Here is a 12710-nt window from a genome sequence, read left to right as displayed (position 1 = left end):
GGAGGGGAGGAAGAAAAAAAAAAGAAATGCACATGATAACTTTATTATATATTTAAAAGGAATAGCAAGTTGTACATAATAGACTTGCAGTTTCATGGGCAATCATCTCTTTTATTATAATATGTTGTGGAAATGCTTATTGTACCCTATAAATTAAAATTTAAATACATAAAATTTTTTTAAATGCCTACTATGCACCTCACATGAGGATTTTACACCATAGCAGGTCTCAGTGCCCTCTCATCTTGGGTCACCAGTGCCTTGCTTGGTTCTAGGAGGCAGAGCCTGGTCAGCAAGATGCTGGAGGAGGGAAGAGAAGCTCCTCCCATTTCCCAAATGCTTCTCATACTCTTAAAATGATTCTGTCCGCCTGTCATTTGGCTCTCTGGGCTAAGGAGAGAGCAGCTCATTCCAAGTAGAGTGAGGAAAGGGAAGGACAAGAGGTAAGAATGATACCCATTTCTCAAAGCAAGGAGGTGGATGGGTGTGGAGGAGGTGGGGGTGGGGGAGGAGAAAGAGGAAGAAATACAAAACAGGCCTCTGGAGGCTTGGCTCCCGTCCCTATTCATGCTAGCAAATACTTTGGCAGTACTACTTTTCAACATTAAACCCAGATCCTGAAAACAATGCTTGTAACAAAAGACTTCTAACTTAGCTTAGGAAATATGCTTCTCCAAAGAGAGCCAGGGTTTGGGTGAGAGGAGGGATTATATTCAATGGCTGAGATATTAAAATCTCATCATTTACTGCATCCCATTGACACACTTCTACACTGTTAAGAGGCTGTCCTTGATCCACACAGAGACAATGGCGAAGAATGTGGCCATCATAGGAGCTGGGGTGAGTGGCCTGATCTCTCTAAAGTGCTGTCTGGATGAAGGACTTCAGCCCACTTGCTTCGAAAGGACTGAAGACATAGGAGGCCTATGGAGGTTCAAAGTAAGTGGCATCTCCTTGCTTACTAAATGGAGTGGATTGCTCATTGGTAAGCTGATTCTCTTTCATGATTATCCCTGATAAAAGACTTTGAAAGGTGATTTTTAAGCAAACGTCTTTCCAGCACTTCCATAAGCCACAAGTCAGATTGACATGTTTAAATTCATTTTCAGTCACTTTACATAGGCAAGACAAGTTAGCAAAGGGCTACGAGTCCAGCAGCAGACCACAGCCTATGTCTGACTTAAATTCAAGGTAAAGAAGAAGGCAGTGAGTTTCCAATTCCTGATAAGTCTTCAAGCAGCAAGTCATATTATTTGATTATGATTTGACCTTTCCATGCCTCAGTCTCCTCAGCTACAAAGTGAAGAATCATCATATCTATGGTATGGTGGCTAGATAGATGACCCCTAGCAATCAGGAAGACTTGAGTTCAAGTGCCACTTCTGACATACTAGCTATCATTTAAGCAAGTCACTTAACAGATCAATGCCTCAGACAATTAATACTTATGTTGTAGAAGAGTGGATGTTTGCTTCAGGTAGCAGTTTAACCAGAAGCTGGGGATCATTAATAGTCAGATGACTTCATTAAGAACAGCCTCATATTGCAGACTAATCACATTTCCTTTTTTGACCAGAAGATCAGGTTGAAAGATCTTGGGGATGTTTATTTGGATAAGAGAAGAAACAAAGGAAATTTGAAAACCCTCTGCGTGTATTTGCAGATTTATTCTGCCTGGGCAGTACCAGGATCAGTGGGTGCAAGCTGATGAGAGATGGATTTCAGCTAGATAGAAGAGACTAGATTGAATAACTGAAACCTATACCTGAAACCATAAGAGAAATGAGCCATCTCAGGAGCTAATGGGTTTACCCCTCCTAGGAGTCTTCAAGTGAAAGCTGGAAAGTTTTGTGGAATAGATTTCTGAGCAAGTATGAGTTGGATCAGAAGTCCCTCACAGCCAGAGGTACTGGAGCCAGTCAGAACTGCCTCCCAAGACTTGACTGGTAAATTTTCAGTGTGAACATTCACAGCTCAGAAATCAGCAAATGCTCTACAAATCAAGCCTTGATTCATTGTTGTTATTGATTTCCTAGACTTAAGAAAGTGATGGCATTGGGGGCAACTAGGTGGTGCAGTGGATAGAGCACCACCCTGGAGTCAAGAAGACCTGAGTTCAAATCCAGCCTCAGACACTTATTAGCTGTGTAACCTTAGGCAAGTCACTTAACCCCAACTGCCTCCCCGCCAAAAAAAAAAAAGAAGTGATGGAGAAAAAGTTAATAATGAAGATCAAACTTAAAAGTGTATTGTGCAGTTGTTTTACCAGCATACTTATACGCCAATCTCTAAGAACCTGTAATTATAAAGTCTTCATACAACTTCCCTGGAATACAATTGTCTTTTATTCAACCAAAATGACAATGATTCTTTTAAACTTTTTTTTCCCCAGAAAATTACTGACAAATATTTTTGTTGGGGGAGTTAACACAGTTGAACCAGTATTATCATTATTGGCTCTTTGATAAATCGTGTGATTTAGTGCTGGGAGAGACCTTAGAGATTATCTAGTGTGACACCATTTAAATATGAAGAAACTGAGGCTCTGATAGGTTGCTTGCTGTCCAGTCGTTTTTCAGTTGTGTCTAACTCTGTGTGACTCCATTTGGGGTCTTCTTGGCAGAGATACTGCAGTGGTTTGCCACTTCCTTCTCCAGCTCAGTAGATAGATGAGGAAACTGAGGCAAACAGGATGAAGGTCAGGGTCACACAGCTAGTAAGTGTCTAAGGCCACATGTGAACTCAAGAAGATGAGTCTTCCTGACCATAGACCTGGCACTCTATCTACTTCACAGCTTAGGGAGGAAGTATATTTCATTCCTTGTTCTCCAGGGATTTCAGTCAATTGTTTTTGTTTTTTATTTCCACATGGCATTGGCCTGCCAAACAACTGACTAAAAATTGTGACTGCTTCTGGACTGATATTAGGAAGAGTGGGAGTATGATCATCACTCTTGTTTTGATACTTGGACCATCTTGACCTACTTAAGGGATATCAGGGAATCCAATCAGGACCATTTTTGACCCCAATAGTTTTCATTACCAAATATGCATTTTAATAGCGAAGCATCACTGGTGTGTTTTATTATTTCCTGTTTTATAATTCAGTAGGCTTTCTTTTGGGGCGTTGGAGGGCAGGGGATAGGACAGAACTTTTCTTGGTGGTCACTCCCTCTAACCATAGGTGTTCCCCCAGGGTTCTCTCCTGGGTCCTCTTCTTTTACCCCCCTATACTACTTCATTTAGTGATCTCATCAGCTGTCATGGAGTTAATTACCATCTCTATGATGATGATTCTCAAATCTTTCTATCTTATCCTAACCTCTCTGCTGACCTCCAGTCTCACATTTCCAACTTCCTTTCAGACATCTCAGACTGGATGTGCAGTAGAAATCCTATACTCAGCATGTCCCAAACTGAATTCATTATCTTTCCTCCTAAACCCTTTCCCCCTCCAAACTTCTCTATTACTGTCTCTTTTATTTCAAGTACACACATTTATTCAGACTCTCATTAACTATAGCAGTGGCTGCAAGATATTTATGGTTAGGGATGGGGCAGTGAGTAGTAAATGAGGAATAATCCAGTCTTGGGGCCCAGTTGTGCCATAAAGAGGGAACCATGACAAGGGTCATGGATCACCTGAGTGGAACAAAAGGATGAGTGGGAGCCCTTGCAGTATCTGGGAAGGATGTACCTTGCACAAGACCAGAGCAGGCATGGCAAAGCCTGGCTGACAAAGAGCACAAGGAGAGATCCTCCCATCAAAATGTTTCTTGATCTTGAGGGAGGAAACCTCAAGGCCCTTGAGTTCATCATTGCATGCATAGCACAGAGAGTAGGCCAACGGTATAAATAATATTTTGGAGGGGGCAACTGGGCAAGGGGAAAGAGAACCCCACCTTGGCTGGAAAACCACCCCTACTGAGAATGAAGTCTCTTCTCCACTCTCATTCCCTCTCTACTATTTCTCAGGATGATGTGAAGCTTCCTAAATGTATCATGGAAGACAGGATGAAGTATCCCCCACCCCACCCCAACTTTCCCCTATACAAGGGAAGGGGGAGGGAAGACTATTTGCCCTGCTTGCCCCAGCCCTAGAAAACTAACTGGGTAAATTCTGTGCCTTTAGTTCTCCTTGAGTACCAGCTTGGCAGTCTTACAACTTCTGGGCTTCAGAACCTAGATTAACTCACAGGGCCTACCTAGGCTTCCTCAGGCAGGAGGAACAGAGGCAAAGCTTGCTAGTTTTCCAGGAACCCAAGTGACTTATTTCAAAAGATGTGAGATGTCGTTGGTGTGGGCATTTTCCTTCATTAGTACATTCTACCCTCTTTACACCTTAGTAGATTGTATTCACTAGTAGCTGTGGCCAAAAAGATGAACCATCTGGTGAGTGGCCTTCTGGTTATGAGCCCCTGCATGCTTACCTTGGCTCCATCCCATAGATCATCACTTTTCTTCCATGGTAAAACCTGTCAGAGCCTTCAAGAACCTAGGGTCACTTCACACCATCAGGAGGCATTAGAAGATTCTTTGGCCAACTCAAATGTCCCACAAAAGTTAAAAACATATATTTCAAACCCTATATGCTTACTAGGGTTGTGGAACAACTCCACAGAGCCTTCCTCACCCCTACTACCTTCCACCCCACTCCCAAGCAAGGAGAAAAAGAGTTGGATCCCCTGGAGAGGGAACTGTCTCCTGGAGCTTGCAGACTACCCAGTTCTTGGCATAAAAGACCAGGACAAGAATTCTGAAAGTGAGCCGTGGGCCCAAGCAAAACCTGATCTTAGATAAGGTGTCGTACATCTTCCCTCCCTCTTTACTTGTGCCTACCCCAATACTCTCCTCACTACCTACGCATTTTCAGCTCCCTCAAGACCCAGGACTTCCACTACCAGGTCAAAGGCACCAACTCAGCTTTAGCCAGTCTCTCTCCTCAATCTTAAGGGGTAACAAGAGGCTATGGAGAGGACACACTAAAGCTACTCAGGTCCAGGCCTGAAGGGGCATGCAGAAGGATAGTGCCTCTTGAGTCCAAGGTTCCCCTCAACCCTCTAAAATAGGCCACCCAAGATGCCAGTGGCCATGTGTCCCTACCCAGGAGCCTTTCAGTGGCTTATAACACAAACACAGTAAACCCACTGGGCCTGGGGAAGGCCTTTTGCGCAGGGCCTGGGGAAGGCCTTTTGCGCAAGGCCTGTTCTTGGACCCGTGATGTTGTATTTCCTAAAACTAGACCCAAGGCTAAAAAGACGGAATAAAATGTGAATATCTAATGACACACACATACACACACACACCAACTTGGTTTGGGGATGGGGGAGGTAGAGAGGGAGGCCAGGAGGGAAGCATGTTTTGCTTTGTTGGGAAGGAGGTTGGAAAGGGGTGGCTTTTTCTCAACATAGGGCTCATAAATAATCCGTCCCAAGAAAATCCTCTTAGTTGAGTGCCCATAGTTTCAGAATGTAGATGACCCCAATGTAGATGACTTCCTGAATCACTTTCTGTGATCATTCCACAGCCACAATACCTACAAGCCTTCTCTACCGCTATCTAGGGAGTCATCCTCCTCCCGGTCCCCCAAGCTTATAACCTAGGTGCCACCCCAACTCCTCACTATCTCTTACCCCCTCCATTTCTAAGCTATTGCCAAAGTCTTTCAATTTCATCTTTGTACCATCTCTAAAATAAGTCCCTTTCTCTCCTCTGACAAGGCTGACGCATCTTGATAATTACAATATCCTGCCAGTGGGTCTGCCTGCCTCAAGTCTCTTCCCACTTCAATCCATTCTACATTCAGCCACAAAGTGATTTTCCTAAAGCTCAGGCCTGACCATATCACCCTGCTACACAATAAACTCCAAGAACAGCTTTCATTCTCCTCCATGATCAAATACAAAGTCACCTATTTGGCATTCAAAGCCCTTCATAAGCCGCCCCACCACCACGCCTTCCCAGTCTTCTTTTATCCCTTTCCCTGTCACATACTCTTTGATCTAGTGACAATGACCTTCTGGCTGTTACATGAACAAGATACTCCAACTCTCAGCTCTGTCCCCCATGCCTGGAACACTCTCCCTCATCTCTACCTACTGACCTCCCTGTCTTCTTCTAAGTCCCAACTAAAATCCCACCTCCTACAGGAAGCCTTCCCCAATTCCTCTTAATTCCAGCACCTTCCCTCTGTTAATTATTTCCTATTTAATCCATATATAGCCCATTTATTTGTGTTTTCTTGTCACCTCCCCCATTAGATTGTGAGCTTCTTGACAGCAGGGACCATCTTTTACCTCTTTTTCTATCCCCAGCACTTAGTATAGTACCTGGCACAAAGTAAGTGCTTAACAAATATTTATCTACTTACTAAATGATTCATTGACTTGACAGGAGCAATAGTAATAATAATAGCTAGCATTTATATAAAGCTTTCAGGTTTGTGAAGCACTTTACAAGTGTTATCTCATTAGATCCTAACAACAGCTCTGGGAGGAAAGTGCAATTGTTATCCACATTTTACAGGTAAGGAAGCTGAGGCAGACAAGATAAATGACTTTTCCAGAGTCACACAGATAGCAGGTGCCCGAGGCAGGATCTGAACTCCAGTTCTTCCTCATTTTAGGTCTAATGCTACCCATTGCACCAACTAGCTGCCTTCTGATCAAGTTAAAACAAAAACTTTCTTACTTATTTTTGCTGTCAATTAAATTTCATCATGAATGAGCTTTCAAGGAAGCAGAGAAGATAGACAGCTCATGAAAGTCATCATCTACGTGGTCCAATTTGAGGGGTAGTGGGTAGGTCTTTTTGTCTAACATTATTTTCTCTATTAGCCTGTCCCTGAGGTCTGAAATGCCACCATTAGAAATTTCTCCCCTTATGCCTGCCTCTATACTGCATTTATATCTATGTCTATATATGTTGTTCAGTCGTGCCCAAATCTTCATGACCCCATTTGGGGGTTTTCTTGGCAAAGACACTGGAGTGGTTTGCCATTTCCTTTTCTAGCTCATCTGACAGATGAAGAAATCGAGGCCACAGGGTTAATGTGGGTCACACAAGAGAGGGCGGAGCCAAGATGGCGGAGTGAGAGCAGTGCCTTGCTTGAGCTCGCCCCCAAACCCTTCCAAATACCCATAAAAAATGGCTCTAAACAAATTCGAAGCAGCAGAACCCACAAAAAGGCAGAGTGAAACAAATTTCCAGCCCAAGACAACCTGGATGATTGATCAGAAAGGTATATCACACATGGCTAGTAGCAGAGCACAGTACAGCGTGGGCGCGCAGGCCACAGGGAACCTGCAGCAGGCCTCAGAGGACTGAATCACAGGCAGCTGTGGTGGTTTCCAGACCTCTTAACCCATGAACACCAAAGACAACTTAGAAAGTCAGTGGGAAAAGTCTGTTTCGCAGTGCTGAGACAGGAGCACGGGGTCTCAGCTCTAGTTCCCTGAGAACATGGCCCTGGTGGGGCAGCTGCCTCCTGAGCTTCTGACCGACAGACTGAGGGGGAATCCAGCGGCTGATTAGAGAGGGATTGCAGGGATCTCTTTGCCAGTTCTGAGGCAGGAATCTCTTGCTTTGCTCGTGCTTGGATCTAGGTCACAATTCTGGGCAGCGGTCCTGGGGTGAGGAGGAGCGCTGCCACGGTGGAGCTTGTACTGGCGGACAGTTCCAGAACAGAAAGGAGTGCTTGTGATCACTAATAGACCAGAGCACACCCCAGGAAAGGAGTAAACTACTTGCCCCTTATCATACCACCTTGGAAGAACTGAAAATTTACAAGCATCTCTGAAAACAGCTGTACAAACCCCCAAAGCTTGGGACAGTACATTCTCCACACTGGAAGCAGATTCTTACCTTAAAAAAGAGTTTAAAACTCAAGTAATTGGCCAGGATCATGAGCAAGCAGCACGAAAAGAGTCAGACTATATTATTTGGTGACAAATAAGATCAAAACATACAACCAGAAGAAGACAACAAAGTCAAAACTCCTACATCCAAAGCCTCCAAGAAAAATATGAATCAGTCCCAGGCCTTGGAAGACCTCAAAAGGGATTTTGAGAAGCAAGTAAGAGAAGTAGAGGAAAAACTGGGAAGAGAAATGAGAATGATGCAAGAAAATCATGAAAAACAAGTCAACAGCTTGCTAAAGGAGACCCAAAAAAATACTGAAGAAAATAACACCTGAAAAAATAGTCTAACCCAAATGGCAAAAGAGGTCCAAAAAGCCAATGAGGAGAATGCCCTAAAAAGCAAAATTGGCCAAATGGAAAAGGAAGTCCAAAAGATTACTGAAGAAAATACTTCCTTAAAAATTAGAATAGAGCAATTTGAAGATAGTGACTTTATGAGAAATCAAGATACTGTAAAACGAATCCAAAAGAATGAAAAAATAGAAGACAATGTGAAATATCTCATTTGAAAATCTGACCTGGAAAATAGATCCAGGAGAGAGAGATTTAAAAATTATTGGACTATCTGAAAACCATCATCAAAAAAAAGAGCCTAGACATCATCTTTCAAGAAATTATCAAGGAAAACTGCCCTGATATTTAGAACCAGAGGGCAAAATAGAAATTGAAAGAATCCACAGATCTCCTCCTGAAAGAGATCCCCAAAGGAAAACTCCTAGGAATATTGAGCCAAATTCCAGAGTTCCCAGGTCAAGGAGAAAATATTACAAGCTGACAGAAAGAAACAATTCAAGTATTATGGAAACACAATCAGGATAACACAAGATTTAGCAGCTTCTACATTAAAGTACCACAGGGCATGGAATATAATATGCCTGAGGGCTAAGGAGATAGGATTACAACCAAGAATCACCTACCAGCAGAAAAATCTGGTCATTCAGTGGAATAGAGGACTTTCAAGCATTCTTGATGAAAAGACCAGAGCTGAATAGAAAATTTGACTTTCAAATACAAGACTCAAGTGAACATGAAGAGGTAAACAGGAAAGAGAAATCATAAGAGACTTATTAAGGTTGAACTGTTTACATTCCTGCATGGAAAGATGATATTTATAACTCATTTGACCTTTGTCAGTATTAGGGTAGTTGGAGGGGAAAAAATTGTATGTATGTAGATAGGTAGATAGATAGATAGATAGATAGATAGATAGATAGATAGATAGATAGATAGATAGATAGAGGCACAGGGTGAGTTGAAGATTAAGGGGTCATATCTGAATAAAATTAAGGGATGAGAGAGATTATACGGAGAAGAAGAAAGGGAGAGGTAGAATGGGTAAATTATCTCAAAAAACAGAAAGAAAAGCTTTTACAATGGAGGGAAGGTGAGAGGGAATGAGTGAATCTTATTCTCATAGGATTTGGCTTAAGGAGGGAATAACATACATTCAATTGGGTATGGAAATCTGTCTTACCCTACAGGAAAATAGGGGAGAAGGGGACAAGAGAGCAGGGGATGATAGAGAGGAGGGCAGATTGGAAAGGGGTAATCAGAAGCAAATACTTCTGAGGAGGACAGGGTCAAAAGAAAGAATAGAATAAATGGGAGGCAGTATAGAATTAAGGGAAATAGAGTTAGTTTTTCACAACATGTTACCTTGGGAGTGTTTTGCATAACTGCACATGTACAAACTATATTGAGTTGCTTGCCTTTTCAATGAGGGTGGGTGGGGAGGAAGGAAGGGAGAAAATTTGGAACCCAAAGTTTTAAAAACATGTGTTTTTAAAAAAATGTTTTCACATGCAACTGGGAAATAAGAAATACAGGAAATGGGGTACAGAAGTCTATCCTGCCCTACAGGAAAATAGAAGGGAAGGGAATAAGAGAAGGGGGGGAGAGATAGAAGAGAGGGCAGACTAGGGGAAGGGATATTCAGAATGTATGCCATCTTGGGGTGTGGGGAGGTGCGAGATGGGGTGAAAATTTGGAACTCACAATCTTGTGGAAGTAAATATTGAAAACCAAAAATAAATAAATTTATATTAAAAAAAAATGAGGGTCACACAGTTAGTAAGTGTCTGAGGTCAGAGTTGAACTCAGGAAGATGAGTCTTCCTGAATTCAGGCCCAATGCGCCACCTACCTGCCTTTGTAACTGTGGGCAAATCCCTTAACTCCTTGTTATATATCCTCTCTTCCAAGATTAGGATAGCAATGCTTCTGCAAAAGGCTGCTGTTAGGAAAGTGCTTTTAATCTACAATATGCTTTATAGAAAAATTTAGGGGCATAGGTTTCTGGCCTGCTACTTAATAGATAGTACTTATTTATTTAAAAATATATTTCTGGAACACCCAACATTTTAACCACGGTAAACACCTCAAGTTAAAAAAATGTCTCAAATGCAACCCAAGATCTCATCAGAGGCTCTCTGGCGCCCCCTAGTGAGTTTTGGTAGCTTATGTATCTCAGAGAGCAGGGTTTATGCTGCCAGGTGAGAGCACAGTACGGTAGGTAGTATTGCATTCCCTTGCTCCATTTCATGCGGGTACCCAGGGCTTCTAGGAAGCCTTTTACCCTTTCTATTGGCTGTGCAGAACTTAACCAATAAATAAGCAGGTGGCAAGAACCATTTATACGATTTCACTCTGGAAAGGACTTTAGAGAACCTGGAATCCAAGCTCCCCATTTTACAGATGAGGAAATTGAGTCTCAGAGAAGCACAGATCATACAGATAAGTGGCAGAGCCAGTATGCATATTCATGTCTTGTGATTCCAAATTCAGGGCTCTTGGTCACTGTATTGCATTGCCCCTTTTCTTTCATGGCCCCCAACCTGCTTACTTTGGTTTCCATTTTTAAGATTCAAACAACTGATATGAGGCTACTACAGTTTGTGAAATTCATAGTTTGTAGAGTCTTAGAAACAGAAATTATGTAGTCTAACTTGTAATCGAAGAATGAATCCCATCTACAATATCTCCAGCTAAGTCAAACCATTTCTTGAACACTTCTGGCAACAGGGAAATCACTACTTCATGAGGCAGCCCACATCATTTGGAAAGAATGCTAGTTTTGGAGTCAGAGGAACTGGGTTCAAATCTTTGCCCCACCCTTGCTCATACAATCTGGGTGACCCTGGGCAAGTCAATAAACTCTCTAGTCCTCAATTTTCTCATCTATAAAATGAGGGGCATGGGCTAGAAGGCCACCCAGATTTCTTCCGACTCTGAGTCCGTGATCCTATGACTCAGGACAGCATTAATTGCTATTCAACATTTTCTTGTTTTTAAACTTCTTATAACTTCTATCTATTGGTCCACGTTGTTGTTGTTTAGTCATTTTCAGTCATGCCTGACTCTTCATGACCCCATTTGGGGTTTTCTTGGCAGAGATATCAGAGTAGTTTGCCATTTCCTTCTCCAGCTCATTTGAAGCAGTGTTAAGTAACCTTCCCAGGGTCACACAGTTAGTGTCTGAGGCTGGATTTGAACTCCAGGTCCTTTTGACTCCAGGCCCAGCCCTCTATCCACTGCACCAACTAGCTGCTCTGTTGGCACATATTAGGTGCTAAATAAATCTTTGAGGACTGATTGGTCTGTGTTTTCCCTCACTGAGATCACGCAGAGTAAATCTAATCACTGCCCTCCAAATATTTCAAAACAGTTTCCATGTTCCCCTTAAATCTTTGCTTCTCCAGACTAAATATTCCCAGTTCTTTCAAATGATCTGCATATGACATCTTAGATACTCTTCATAGTAACATCAATCCTGCGGCACGTCACAAAACTGAACTCAACAGTAGCCAGTGTTTCAGCCATGGCCTTCAATGCATTAATAAAGGCTGACTTGCCTCCCTGATCAACAATGAGGGGGATGATACCTCAGTAGTTCTCTGCCTGGGGCAGACAACTTCTGGACTATTGAGTTCAGGAGTTTGACCACAAGGTCAAGACAAGCTGTTTTGTCCACAGCAACTCACAAAAACCATTTACTAAGAAGAAGGGTGGTTATAATGTGCATCAGTCAAAGAGTCTTCCCTGTGCCATGGTGAAATCACAGGTTATTTAAAAAAACATGTTTAGAGGTTTTTTTAGCAATTGTGTCACTGAAAGTTCAGGCTATTAGCATATTGCCTTTCATAAATTTTATCCACCTTATCCAGTAAGTTAGATAACCTAACATTCACTGACGTGGAAAGAGAGCTAAAATTTACATATCAATATATGTATACATGTATATCTACACAGTATACATTTATAGTGTGTGGGTATACATATAGGTATACATGTATGTTATAGACATATACACATACTGTGTGCATGTGTGCGTATACATATATACATATCATATACACATACATGATATATACATATTCATACATACATGTATATACATATACTGTTCTATCATGGCCCATGTATGAGGTCAAGGATGTAAATGTACCTTGTGAACTAATGTTAATAGCTTCAACTACGTGACCTGGTAGATAGAGCATTGGGCCTGGAGTCAGGAGGACCTGACTTCAAATCTGCTGTGTGACCCTGGGACAGTCACTTAGCCTCAGTTTGCCTCAGATTCCTCAACTAGAATGGGAACAGTAATAGCACCCACCTCACAGGACTGTTGTGAGGATCACACACAATTTTTTTTTTTTAGGCAATTGGGGTTAAGTGACTTGCCCAGGGTCACACAGCTAGTGAGTGTCAAGTGTTTGGTCTGAGGTCAGATTTGAACTCAGGTCCTTATGACTTCAGGGCCGGTGCTCTATCCACTGGGCCCCCTAGCTGCCCA

General features: G+C 42.3%; 1 protein-coding gene across 1 annotated transcript in view; it reads left to right on the top strand.

Moving 5' to 3' along the window:
• Positions 1–308: 308 nt before the first annotated feature.
• LOC110196968 (flavin containing dimethylaniline monoxygenase 2) overlaps positions 309–12710 on the top strand; it is a 56260-nt gene continuing 43858 nt past the window's right edge. The window contains 2 exon segments of the mRNA XM_078156501.1: positions 309–443; positions 803–939. Of these exon segments, the coding sequence (XP_078012627.1) occupies positions 808–939 (132 nt within the window). The 5' untranslated portion in view covers positions 309–443; positions 803–807.

Source organism: Phascolarctos cinereus, unplaced genomic scaffold, assembly GCF_003287225.1.
Source record: "Phascolarctos cinereus isolate Bilbo 61053 unplaced genomic scaffold, phaCin_HiC Scaffold_5;HRSCAF=322, whole genome shotgun sequence".
Classification (NCBI taxonomy): Eukaryota; Metazoa; Chordata; class Mammalia; order Diprotodontia; family Phascolarctidae; genus Phascolarctos; species Phascolarctos cinereus.
Note: the sequence above shows the minus strand (reverse complement) of the source record. Positions and strands in the feature narration are given on the sequence as shown.